This window comes from Sebastes fasciatus, chromosome 19 (genome assembly GCF_043250625.1).
Source record: "Sebastes fasciatus isolate fSebFas1 chromosome 19, fSebFas1.pri, whole genome shotgun sequence".
Taxonomy (NCBI): domain Eukaryota; kingdom Metazoa; phylum Chordata; class Actinopteri; order Perciformes; family Sebastidae; genus Sebastes; species Sebastes fasciatus.
In genome coordinates this window covers 9,475,215-9,488,626 of record NC_133813.1, presented here as the reverse complement: position 1 = coordinate 9,488,626, position 13,412 = coordinate 9,475,215, and the positions used below count along the sequence as shown (strand labels likewise).

General features: G+C 44.1%; 1 protein-coding gene across 5 annotated transcripts in view; it reads right to left on the bottom strand.

Moving 5' to 3' along the window:
- The window catches only part of tjp2a (tight junction protein 2a (zona occludens 2)), a 39,141-nt gene that overhangs the window by 2,687 nt on the left and 23,042 nt on the right, over positions 1 to 13,412 (bottom strand). For 4 of the 5 annotated variants that reach the window (XM_074616826.1, XM_074616822.1, XM_074616825.1 and 1 more), the window contains 21 exons: positions 12,129 to 12,253; positions 11,795 to 11,897; positions 10,756 to 11,542; positions 10,461 to 10,564; positions 10,207 to 10,360; positions 8,364 to 8,475; positions 6,210 to 6,340; positions 6,020 to 6,095; positions 5,450 to 5,600; positions 5,097 to 5,205; positions 4,640 to 4,859; positions 4,271 to 4,458; positions 4,065 to 4,160; positions 3,848 to 3,927; positions 3,554 to 3,764; positions 3,105 to 3,205; positions 2,679 to 2,903; positions 2,453 to 2,557; positions 1,421 to 1,618; positions 894 to 971; positions 95 to 180 (listed from right to left, as the gene is read on the bottom strand). In XM_074616826.1, the coding sequence (XP_074472927.1) occupies positions 95 to 180; positions 894 to 971; positions 1,421 to 1,618; positions 2,453 to 2,557; positions 2,679 to 2,903; positions 3,105 to 3,205; positions 3,554 to 3,764; positions 3,848 to 3,927; positions 4,065 to 4,160; positions 4,271 to 4,458; positions 4,640 to 4,859; positions 5,097 to 5,205; positions 5,450 to 5,600; positions 6,020 to 6,095; positions 6,210 to 6,340; positions 8,364 to 8,475; positions 10,207 to 10,360; positions 10,461 to 10,564; positions 10,756 to 11,542; positions 11,795 to 11,897; positions 12,129 to 12,253 (3,440 nt within the window). Of the gene's footprint in view, positions 1 to 94; positions 181 to 893; positions 972 to 1,420; positions 1,619 to 2,452; positions 2,558 to 2,678; positions 2,904 to 3,104; positions 3,206 to 3,553; positions 3,765 to 3,847; positions 3,928 to 4,064; positions 4,161 to 4,270; positions 4,459 to 4,639; positions 4,860 to 5,096; positions 5,206 to 5,449; positions 5,601 to 6,019; positions 6,096 to 6,209; positions 6,341 to 8,363; positions 8,476 to 10,206; positions 10,361 to 10,460; positions 10,565 to 10,755; positions 11,543 to 11,794; positions 11,898 to 12,128; positions 12,254 to 12,635; positions 12,765 to 13,412 lie in introns of those variants that run through there. The other variant, XM_074616827.1, reaches the window with a different exon arrangement.

The following is a 13,412-nucleotide window of genomic DNA, read 5'->3' as shown; positions in this document are numbered from 1 at the left end:
CACACAGAGACAGCAGTGACTCAGCAGTTTAGCTTTTCCTTTCATAGAAATAACATCTAAATAAATAGATATGTTTACTGTGAAGAGAGCTCACCCTATTGGCTGAGGACGGTTGAGGTTGGGTTTTGGCAGTTTCACTGGGACGGCGTAGATGTCTGGATGCTTCTGGGCGATTTCCAGCTGTGTAGAGAGAAGACCAAGATCAGAGGACGCGTTAATCCAATATTTTTTTTTTTAACTATGACGGAAAAATGTCACGGTCATCCATCATTTTGACAGATTAGAACACGGCGTAATTCACACCACTGTCAAGTTGATGTGTTGAAGAGCTATGGACTGGAGGCCTTTGAGCACGTCTGTGACCACTACAGGTCACAGAGCGGTGCTGGTGCACATGCAGCAGGATTTCCTCCTGGTGAAGCGAGTGCTTGAAATCCCACTTTGGGAACTTTGAAAAGTTATCACTGCAGCAATTATTTTATCTTCAGTAACGTTCACGTTACAAAGTCATCTACCAGGAATGTGTCCTCGCATGTAATTGATTGGCCTTTGCAACGCATCTGACTTTGTGTTGTGGTCATGTGGTTATGTCATACTACTTTGACTTTTTATATTTTTTATACCATACTATACTTTGACGTTTTACATTTCTTGTTTTTGCCATACTATACTTTGACTTTTTATATTTTTTTTTTCCATACTATAGTTTGACTTTTTTTTTTTTTTGTCATACTATACTTTGACTTTTTTTTTTTTTTTTTCATACTTTACTTTGACTTTATACTTTTTATGCCATACTATACTTTGACTTTTTTTATATTTTTATTTGTTGAACTGATTCTCCCTCCCCCTCTCATACTTCAGGCCGTAATATGAATAAAAACAATACTGACCCGAGCGTTTTCTGCCTCTTGCAGCTCCAGGATCCTCTGAGCTCGAGCCAGGTGGTCCATCTTCTCAAAAGCTTTAATCTAGGAGAAAAATAAATATTAATTAACGTTCCATTTTGGATGATAAACAGTAGATACTGCACATCCACATGGCATGATTCATGTATAAGTGAAATGAGACATTTGAGTGTGATAACTTAATAAACTGAAGATGGCAGAACACTATTATGACAGATGATGGGTAATTATGGATTTAAAAGGAGGACTACAAACATTTAAGACGAATGCAGACACATTCAGTTACCTGATCACCCATTTTCTATTTCATATTAGAAGCAATGAAAGCGAAAGAGGAAGAAAATGAAATAAATAATCATTTAATAACGGAGTCAAAGCCTCTGTGTTAAAGATAAGAAAAAACATTTTAAATGCTGGATGAGCCAGGAAAATGTCACAGAGTATTACCTAAAAGGGATATTTGAGATTTAATAGAACAGAGTAGGAATGTGTTGCAGTATATTAATACTAACCTTGCCCAGGAAGGATTTGCTGGCGGGGTCCTCCCCCGGGCTCGGCTCCTCTGAATGGCTCAGACGGGGGATGGTGGGCTTCAGGGCCACGGGAGGGGGGAGCGGCTTGTTTACGCCCGCTGCATCGCTGCTGCTGATGGTGGTGCTGGAGTGTGAGTCATAGCTCCGCATTGAGTCAGTCCGAGTCTGTGCCCGCACCTGTCAAAGAAGGAAAGAACTGATTGTGACATTTTGGACCATTTTGAAACCTTCATTTAGCTGCCAGAGACAAGGTTATGGTGAGGATGGTCTGCTTCAGCATCCTGCTCCTTTGAATTAAAACCATGGAAAAACTTAAGTGTAACACAAGGTAAAAATATCCTCACTGGTATATTAGGGCTTGGACGATAAGTAAGTATTAAGTATTGCGATTGTACAAGAATTGCGATCCGAAATTACGATTTATGTTAACTTTTTTAACACTAGAACATGGGAAAAAGTTGAATCATACACTTCTAGGGACTTTTACTTTGGAAAATATCTAAATGAATACAGTAAGAATGTTTGATTTTCAGCATGTATGTAGTCAGAGATGTCCTGAAGTCAAATATATCAGTCATTGTCAGGCATTATTTATTTATTTCTTTTCAAGATACCCAAAAAATCAAGGAATAAAGACATTTCCCTCACAAATTAGTGGTATTTTCTTTTTTAATTTCGAAGGGACATATACTGTTTTATACAGTTTGTTTTGATTGACGGAGTTGGAACGGATATGACGTCACGTTACTCAGACTACAACAATAAAAGTGGTAACTTCCTTCTACTTCCTCATAGACTCAAATGAAGCAAATATATTGATTCTGGCATTAAATTTTCCCAATTTCAAAATTGGGAAAAAAAGATTGTGATACATAGGTGAATAAATTTTTTTCCATACCCTCAGATATATCTGAAATTCTGTTCGGGTTTATATCTGTACGATAAAATTTTTCAGAAGTGTAGATAGAGTGATGTAGAGTGTTTGGGGAGGAAGGAGGGGGAGGATCTCACCTTGGGGGGTTCGGGGACAAAAGGAGGGGGAGGGCTGGGATCTCTGTTGAGCACCTCTCTGCTCCCCGACCTCCTCATACGAGCCCGGGGTTCAGGATGAGGCTTCTACACACGGACACAGGAGGGGTTGTCAGGGTCAGATTATGGAAACAATCGGTAGAACTAGAAGGGAGACTGTTAAAAGGGTTGCCCTCCTACAGTATATATATACATATACTATTCCCACCTCGTCTGGCAGTACGGGCTCCGAAGACCGACTGATGGCCGACACCGGCTGGGGCTCGTCCAATGTCTCGTCCAGCTCGTTGTCGGTGTAAGCCCCGCCCTCGTCCGCTGTGTCTTCGTAGTCGCTGGTCAGGCGGCTGTCCATGCTCAGGTAGTCTGCGCTCATCGCCGACAGGTAGGACATGCGGTCGTCGTGGAGATCCAGGTCCTCCTCTGAGCCGTCCAGCTGAGGAGAAGAAACGACGATACAAACTCAATACTGGATGTATTACTATATTACTCACACAGCTCAGTCAAAAACCACACACTTGTCACAGCAGAGTTACGGTCTATTCTTGGGAGCCCGTTAAACTAAATTTGGAAACCCGTGTAAACTTTCAAGAACTGCCTGCAGCGGTGTGTCATTCACACGGATAATGAGACTCACCTTGCCCTCACACACCCACACAGCTCTGTCCTGCTGCTCCCGAATTGAATCCTTCACGCTGCCGTACCATGCGTCATTGGCCGAGTTCAGGTCGATAGTGTCTGAACGTGCACACAGAAAAAAACGACACGAAGTCAAGCCAAGAATCATCAACAATGTGTCACTTATAATTAATGAGTCACTCTTTTAAGCTGGTGACGCAATAACAGTCTTCACATCCTGAAAACGGCTAAATCTATACACAAGTAAAGAAAAGGTGAGGCTAAAGAATTCTTGTCATCCATTTTTTCAATTTAAATTGCCTGATTTAATTGCTCATTGTTACTATTTGCAGTCTTGACATCGTTAACCTTGATTTAACCATGCACAGCACCTTATAACTTTTATAGATTTAAAAAAATTGTCATTATTGCTGCAGAGTAATAAAGTCCTTTCATAGTAAAACATACCAGTGAAAAGGTGTGAGCAGGTCTTCCTCAGCTTGACGGACTGCTCGTACAGTTTGCGTGCGCTGCGGGTGGATCCGGGTACGAGGCGGTTCCTCATGGTTTTGACGCCCTGCTTGCTGTCCGGGTTCAGGAAGACGACGATGGGATACCACTGGGTGTAGTTCAAGGTGTCCACAGCTTTGGGAGTCACATCCAGCAGAGCGTGGAGGTCCTAGAGGAAACGGAGGTGGTTGAATGTTAAATGATCTAACAGGATTTTCATAAAACTGCTTTTTTATTAAGATTATACCATACCTGTTCAATGATTTGTCTGATGGTGTTTAGCCTCACCACTCCGGAGGATTTCTCACTTCCTGCGTCCTTGGGCTCCGTTTCTGAGAGAGGAAAAAAAATATTCACAACACTTTCAATATTAACTATGTTCACTATGTTATACAACACTGCACAACAAAGTGGGCTACAGTACAACTTAAAGCAATTTTATTGAACAGGTGATGACGTAAACACTTACTGGCCACGACAAAATCGTCCGGCATGTCGTTGCCCAGTTTTTCATTCACTGCGTCGGAAATGGGCCCAAATATCACCACAGGCCTCCTGAAACCAGCTGAACATGAAACAGGATACAAATTCAGTCACAACTAGACAGAAGCAACAGCCAAATTATATTTTATGTGAAACCACGACTGTGACCACTGGATGACTTTTTTGGGGTACCTTCACGTAAGACCACTCTCTCGTATGCAGGGAATTTTGTGGTGACTGGAGCTGCGCTCAGGTCCTCTCGGCTCTTGCGTAAGTCCTTCTTCTTCGCCGCCCTTTGACCTCTCAGCCTCCAGAAGTCTCCTCTGTCGTTGCCGGATGCTGCCCGAGCAGCATTCTGGACGTTGGACATTTGCTCTGCTCTGTGAGACAAAATAAAAAGGAGCTTTAGTTGGCATCATGTCTAATAACTTGCTCCATCAGCTCCTTCAGTTGTTGCCAGCTACTCCATAGCAAATGATTGACACAAACATTACAGATGCACACATATCATATACTCAACCCTACATACATAACCACCACAACCACGACCGCTGTACACACCTGCTCTTGGCAGGGATGATTCCTTTCTCACGCAGCTGGTTGTCTTTGTCAGAGCGGATTGCCAGCCAGTTGCCCAGTTTGCCATCATAAAGTGTGTCCGTCACTTTGAAGATCTCTCCTCTGGTGAAAGGAAGGCTCTGAGGAGCCTCCTTGTCGTACTCAAAGTGGGTCCTGATGAAGAAAGAGTCGCCTCTGCCAGACGCCAAAATGTCCTTGTACACTGAAACAGGAAAAAAACTCCTGTCATTCTGGGTCCATCCGCTCACTGAGAAACACTGAGACACTAAATAAATGACTCCACCTCACCTCCTGTAAAGAGGATTTGGTGTACCACAGGGCTCAATTCCAGATCCATGACTATTCTTATATATATTCTTATGCTTACAGTTTTTAACCATTGTTATTAATGGTAACAAATATGTGTATGAGTTGTATTAGCATCTACACAGTGCAGTACCTTCAGGTTTGCTTTGAGCCAGAATTGTCACATCTTCTCCTTTGGGAACCTCCAGGAGGTAAAGGACAGCATCCTCACGCACCATGCCTCTGAAGTCCATGTTGTTCACCTGAAACAGACAAGAAATACCATCAGAGAGAAAAGTATACCCCAGCACTGGCACTTGAGTTAATAAAGGGCTGGTAACTTCTCGGTTCATGATTAAGGATGTTGCTTTTACATTACTCTTGTATGTCTTTTGTCTTCATGCAATATTTACAGTACAGTTCAATAGTTGGTACTTGCACTCTGGTCTAATGAAGATCTTAAAAGTGGAGTATTAATCAATTAATGTGGAATAAAGGAAGTCTCACCTTCACGATCTGATCTCCTGTGCGGAGACCCTCCTTCTCAGCTGCGCTGTCCTCCTGAACGCCGGCGATGAAGATGCCGACATCATTTCCCCCGGCCAGCCTCAGACCCACGCTGTCGCCTTTCTGGAAACGCACCATCACCGTGTTCGGCCTGGGCGATGAAAGCAAGATCTCATTATACAAATACATAAAGGAAGGACGAAAGAAATTATTTCATATACAATTCCAACTATGGGTCTCCAACGCCATTTGGGTGCCCTAGGCGTAATTGCTTTATTTTTAGGTGAGCCTTTCTTTAAGGTAGCTAAAATATTTCTTTCTACCGTCCCCGTCCCTAGCACTGTATTGCTTTGCTCTGGTGTCGGTGCTCCTGTCTGTTTCTAGATGCTGGAGGCACGCCGACCGTGATCTACTGTAGGTAATACATCTACTATGGATAAGTACCTCATACAACCCCACTTCAAAACACCCAAACTATCCCTTTAAGAACTCAGAAAGAGCTGATCAAACAGATGTGTAGTCAAAAATCTAGACAGTGTCACCCTGGACAGCCATTTGTGATATACTGACCCATATACGTCCTCGTCCTCTACGTTCGGCTTTAGTGGCACCTTAGGAGGAGCGTGAACCCTCGGGGCTACAGTGACTGCAGAAACAGAACAGAAACATGTTCATATTTTCAAGTTGCAGCATTCACATTTACTCAAAACTGGTTAATGATAAAAAGCTTTTGTATATTCAGAAGGAGACACTCGTGTACCTGGCTGGGTTTCTGGCCGTGGCTCCTCCCTCTCTGCCGGCAAAGGGGGAGTGTCTTCTACAGCTCTGTCGGGAAGTCTGAATGGTGTTGGCATGGCACCCATTTTTGCCAGTCTGTTGGGTGGGTCCTCTCTGGTAATTTCACAAATTCAAGTATCAGAATTAGGGCTTTCAATCGATTAAAATATTTAATCGTGATTAATCGCATGATTGTCCACAGTTAATCCTGATTAATCACACATATTTAATACTCTTATCAACATGGGAGTGGGCAAATATGCTTGCTATATTTAAACATATGCATATAAACTGGAAAAACAAAGTTCGGAAACTTGTGTTTGGTCGATTATTTCTCTGTTGTTACAATGCTAATTGGTATTGTATTTTACATCGTTGGAAAGCCTGTTTATTTACCTTCGCAATGATGTCCAACTTGTAAGGATCATGCATTTGTGGGATGAGCAGCACAGCTGATTATGTGGGTAGCGCCCAAGAAAAATTTGCCAAAATGCTCCGTCAATGGTAAACAGTGTGTTCTCCTGTTGGTATTTACTCTTGTTTTGAGTTGTTTGGTGGATGATTGAACTCTCTATCAGTAACAAGGAACAAACATGACATATTGATTCATTTAATACACCGTCAGGAGCCTCAGTAGCGGTGGAAGATCCATACGCAGCCACAACAGCCTCGCACCTCCTCCTCATGCCGGTCACCAACCTGGTCACACGTTGCTGTGGGATGGCGTTCCATTCCTCAACCAGGACTGGTTGCAGGTCAGCCAGCGTGGTTGTGTTGGTCACTCTAACACGTACAGCACGCCCAACCTGATCCCACAAGTGTTGAATTGGGTTGAGGTCTGGACTCTTGGCAGGCCGTTCCATTCTCTCTACTCCCACATTGTGGAGGTAGTCTGTGATAACCCTGGCTCTGTGGGGGCGAGCGTTGTCATCTTGGAGGATGAAGTTAGGTCCCAGATTGTGGAGATATGGGATCGCCATTGGCTGCAGAATCTCATCCCGATATCTTACTGCATTGAGATGGCCTTCAATGATGACAAGCCTTTTTTTGCCAGTGAGGGAGATGCCCCCCCCCTACCCACATAATCAGCTGTGCTGCACATCCCACAAATGCATGATCCTTACAAGTTGGACATCATTGCGAAGGTAAATAAACAGACTTTCCAACGATGTAAAATACAATGCCAATTAGCATTGTAACAACAGAGAAATAATCCACCAAACACAAGTTTCCAAACTTAGTTTTTCCAGTATATTTATTATTGGAAATCAATTAACAACACAAAACAATGACAAATATTGTCCAGAAACCCTCACAGGTACTGCATTTAGCATAAAAATATGCTCAAATCATAACATGGCAAACTCAAGCCCAACAGGCAACAACAGCTGTCAGTGTGTCAGTGTGCTGACTTGACTATGACTTGCCCCAAAACTGCGTATGATTATCATAAAGTGGGCATGTCTGTAAAAGGGAGACTGGTGGGTACCCATAGAACCCATTTTCAGGTCACGGGGAAAATGGCCATGACTTTCCTCCCCAAAATGTACCATAAGTTTGGATCGTTATTTAGCGTTAACTTCCCGACAAGTTCAAACAAATTTGTGTTATCACGTTAACTTTGACAGCCCTAATCAGAATATGTATAATCTCTAATAGGACATTCTGCTGACTACAGTGCACGTTCAGTGGGTCACCTTTGTTGCACGTCATCCCTCAATACACCAAAACCCGAGCCCCAAAAGTCTATCAAGATAGACAAAAATCACTAAACCAAAACAAATATACAGACGAATCAAAAGTTCTAGCACTTAGTCGATGCAGCGAAATTCCTCCTCAATAAAACCCAAGATCAGAAAAAAAAAAAAAATCATAATTACTGCCACCGTAATTCTTTTGATTTGATTTAATGTGATGGATTGGCTAAGCTTCATGAAACACAAATCAACATAATCCTGCACTATCCTGATTTTCCTGCTGTACTAAACAACACACAGATAATAAAACCCCTGGGGGATATGTTAGTGGACACTTTGTGGCTTTGATCATAACAAAACTCTAAAAAAATCAAGCAAGTTAAATCTTCAAGTAGGGCAAATAATGCCTTCCCGTGGCTCAAGATTTAATGACAGCTTACCTGGGCTTGTCTCTAAGCCTCTCATTGGAGGAGTGGGAGGAGAGGTCGGAGTGGTGGCCCCGCCTGTCATCCTGCGGGGAGTAGGAGCGGTACGACTCGATCTCGGAGATATCTGCAACACACATGAACAATAAAACAGGTTGGAAAATATCATAACCATTCTGAACTTAAGACTCAAGTGTCTAGGAGGAGTTTGGGTTTCGTATTGTGTTCATGTACAGGTATTAAAGACTAAAAACATCTGGAAAATCACTTCTCCTCGATGCAGCGGTCGTTTTTTAAAAATTGCAAAACATGGCTTTCACACAACTCAAGGTCAGGTCATGGAAGCAGGAGAGGGCACAAACGCACACAAAGGTGCCACACAAATGAAGGTCACATCACTACAAAGTGGAGCGAGCCCAGTAATTATACGCATTACTGGCAATTGAGATGATTTAAATCTTGCACAAATGAAACTCCTCACGCACACACAATCAACCCCTATTGTTCTCAGAGGTCTTTACAGAGAGGGATACTCGACTGCTGCTGCGGTGCCGACCTTAACATAATGAAATTCTGTCATATCCAGTAGCAGGATTATGATGGGGGATTAGATCACCCTGCCTAAGGCGAGTGAGCACTTTCACACATGCAGAAACACACACACACACACACACACAGAGTCCCAAAACCAGACAAAGTGGGTCACAAGTCTTACGGCTATTCCCCCCACCCCACCTCCCTGCAAACATTTGGTCAGTGAACAATCCACTCACACCACTTATCTAGATTGGTCACGACCAATCACAGCTCGCCACCTGGTCATGTGACATTAAAACCAGGTATAAAAGAGTGAGTAATCATGACGGTGGGCGAATAATGATGGTAGTTTGGAGTAACTGTGGTTAGCTCACAGTGCTAGAGCTGCTTTGTTAAATATTTGTACAAGGGATGTTAATAATTAACCGTTTAACCGACATTAAGAATTTGAACTGATTACCGCTATCGGTTAAAAGAAACATTAATAATTAATTAAAAAGCTGAGGAAAATTTGGAGGAGCAGCTCGTCACTTTAAGGAGAAGCTGGTCCACCTTAACAGCCCACCTTAAGAGAGTCTGAGCCGCTGTTGCAGAATACAGGATATTGCCCCCCGTTTAGCTCGCTTGAGCTGAGGAGTCGTAGCATTTATTCACCGACAACCTGTACACACACTGCTACAGCTACGTTCACAGCTATATCGCCACCGACAAACCCACACTCGTGTGGCGGCGGCGGGCACGAAGCCACCAGCAACACTACAGCTGCTATACACACGGTCTGTCGGACACTCGCTAACATTACGCAAGGCAGACACACAGCTGACGCCCTGCTGAACTAAACTAAATGGTGAAAGTGGGAAAGTGGCTGCATGTGTCCTCGAACGCAACATGCAGGATCGTAGCTGCTACAGTAACTCTTCCGATTGGGTAAACTGGGGACTCAGCTGTCTGTCTTGCTCATACGCTGCAGCTGGCGCACCACAGCACGCGACGCACTAATGTTGTCGGTTAACGGTTAATGATCGGTTAATGATCGGTTGATGAGGGTCGGTTATCGGTTAATTTTTTTCCTCAAAATTAGCATCCCTAATTTGTACACATTTAAATAATACTAAAAACTGATGTGTTAGTAAAACCTTTATTTTATGAAGGGAAAACAAGTTTGGTGGATGAATACAACAACAACAACAACAGCAACAATGTTTCTACAGTTGATTCATATGACGTTCATACGGTTTATATATGATGATGGCGGTCACTCGCCAGGTTTGCCTTTAATCTGGATAGGACCTGCTGCTTTTCAGTTTCGAGTGTCTCTCACCATCGAGCTCCGAGTCGCTGTCGACCATCGGGGGGACTCGGATCAGCACCTGCTGTTTGTCTCTCTGCACCACCAGCTGCAGCTTCCCGCGGGACTTCTCGATCAGCTTCCCTGCGTCGCTGAGAGACAGGTTTTCTGTCACCGTGCCGTTAATCTGACGGCAAAATAATCATTATTTCCAATTAGATTCTCACATGAAGTTTGTTCACAATCTGAACCTCTGCACACTCAAAAAAAAACAACCTTGACCCTACCTTTAATATGATGTCCCCTGCCTGCAAGTTCCCATCTCTGTTGGCGAGTCCTGTGCTGGTCATCTCTTTGATGAAGAGCTGACTGCCAAGTCGAAGGCCATACTCTGGAAAAGATGGCAAAACAAAGGAATCATCTTTGTATCATATCAACACATAAACAGGCTATACATACCCAGCCTCACCTGTTGGTTAAAAAACATGTTACCTGTTTTAAAAAGTACCAACTATATATATTTGTTTGTCAGAATGGAGTCTAACAGCCTCACCATAGTAACACGGTTTGTTAGTTTCTCACCTTCGTTGGGCCGGTTCTTCAGCAGCAGCACATTCATGGGTTTCTCCAGTGGATCCAGGTCCCGGGCAGGGCGGGGCAGAGGGATGGGCATGGCAGCAGGTGACGGCGAACGCTCCAGACGATCTCTGCTCCCGCTCCGCTTCATCGGCTCCTCGTACTTCCTCGGCTCACTGGGGATGCGTTCACGTCCTCGCTCGAAGCTGTGGTCACCCCCGCGGCCTCGTGACGGGCTGTCACGTCCGTGGCGCAGGTCTGGGCTGTTGGTGCGGTCCAGCGTTCGCTCGCTGCGGTAGCGTCTGTCCGGGCTGTGTTCCCGGTCGAGGGCTCGCTCGCTGCGGTAGCGCCGATCGGGACTGTGATCTCTGTCTAATGCACGCTCGCTGCGGTACCTTCTGTCCGGGCTGTGGTTGCGTTCGGGGACGGGGTCAGCCCTGTACGGGCGTTCCGGGCTGCGTTCTCTGTCCAAAGTGCGACCTCTGCTGCCATCTCTCCTGTACTGCCGGTCCGGGCTCAGGTCTCTCTCCGCGCTCCTGCCGTGTTCCCGCCGGTCATAATCTCTGTCGTACTCACGCTCACGTGTGTGGTAGCCAGAATCCATGTAGGCTCCCCCGCCTCGCTCCCTCTCCAGGCTGTGGTCATGCCCGCCTGCGCTCCGGGCGCTGTACACACTGCGGCGGTCCTGCTCATAGTTGTAATCGTCATTGTAGTCGTTGTTGAAGACTCTGTCATCAGGGGACGGGGGACGGTTCATCACATTGACTGGAACCTTCCTGGGCCTCTTGACTGTCTGTTCATTAAGAGAGACAAAGAATTTTTCAATAAAAACTATAAACTGTATTTAATAAATCAATCAATCAATTTAATCGATTATATTTCTGAGTTTGTAGCCTATTTTGGAGCTGATAGTAGAGAGGAAGAGGAAATACCAGGAGAGAGAGGGGGATCAATAAATGTGATTACATTTCACGAGCCTCGTTATGATTTACCAAGTAACAAAACGAGAATAAGCTTCACTCAACAAACCAAAAGCTGTACTTACAATTTTTGCTACTTTGCCACACTTCCTGAGGGTATTGACAGCGAAGGTGTGGAGGGCCCCCTCCATGGGGATGGCGTTCACCTGTATCACTCGGTCTTTCTCACTAAACACAAACACAAAATGATATTAAGTTATTCTCAAGAGGCTGATTGTGAATGTTCACAAACAATCTAACATCGGATAGATAAAGACACTTCCACTTCCACATTCACCACTGAATGATGACACAACTCTACAACTTTAAGTGAAGACCACTAAACTGCTTCACAGTCTGCACATGCAATATGTGGAGTTGAAGGATTTATACTGAATTATGAGCAACAACAGTACTCACAACAACAAGCCATCACCAGGTCCTCCCTGCAGGACGTCGGACACCACAATGGACGTTTCGCCACTTTCCTCGCTCGGGTTGTCTCGCCCCCCTGACACTGCGATGCCAAAGCCCATCTTCGGATCCTGAGAACACAAAAAGAAAACATGGAAATCATGTGGAGTCTCAGTTTATTCTGTGTTACAGTGTGTGTGTGAGGGAGACGTCCTGTAATCCCTGTTGTGTGTGTCAGCTCACAGTGTATTATCATGGCTGTATGTATATTGTACATGGCGATTAAAGGGATTTTGACTCCAATTGTGCATACTTGAGTCACATATGACTGCGCAGCGGTTCAGCGCCTACACTGTGTGTGATTAACAATAATGCTAATCCTTGGCTTCATAATGTGTGTGTGTGTCTGTGCTTGTTAGCATTCACTGCACACAAGATGTGATTTCCATTTACAAACACCTCTGTTTTTAAAGGCTTCTTTGGGAAACGTGTTTCGGCTCTGAATGATTCTACCTGCCACTGCTCCAGTTTGCCCAGATGAGATTAGGTCAGAGATTTGATGACCCTGTCTCTTTATCCCCTCCCTTCCATCTGTACTTAAAAAAAAAAAACCATACAATTCACCACTTCCCTCTGTCTCTGGCAGATGGCCGTGGAGGCAGAGGGAGGGAGAAAGTGCGCGCAGAGAAATCAACAGAGGCAAAAATGAAGGAACATAGGAGAAGACATGAACAAGTCTCTTTCGCTCTGATTTAGTAATCTTAAAAATGTATTACTTCCCATTATCAAAATACAAAGGAAGAATCAAAGACTTGGACAACAAACGGAAAATAGTTGCTGCAAGATGTCTCCAAAATGTCAACTGTTCATGACGTGAGCTTTGTTTTTAGCTTGACAACAAAGCATGTTTGACATGATCTAGTTTTGGAAAAGGTTTTATGAGCCCGAGAGGCCAAAGAGTATTTTCTACCCAGAAACAAAAACACAGGCAGGAAAATCACCACACTGACAGCAAATACTGTGAAGCCAAGGAAGCCTGTCACTGTGTTACGTTGTTATTTCCACCAGCGGTTGAGGCAAGAGTCGATGGGATTTAATGTGAAACAGGTTGTAAATGAGAGCATATGTGTGTACTGGGATATCTGTGGTACCTTCTTAATAAAGCCAGTGAGAGAATGGCTCTCACCTACTGACACTTATTACTGTATATCTTTCGTATTCAAGTATGATATGTATTGCAATTTTTGAAGAGCGGTGATTCTGTAATATTGCGAGTAAACATGCCAATGT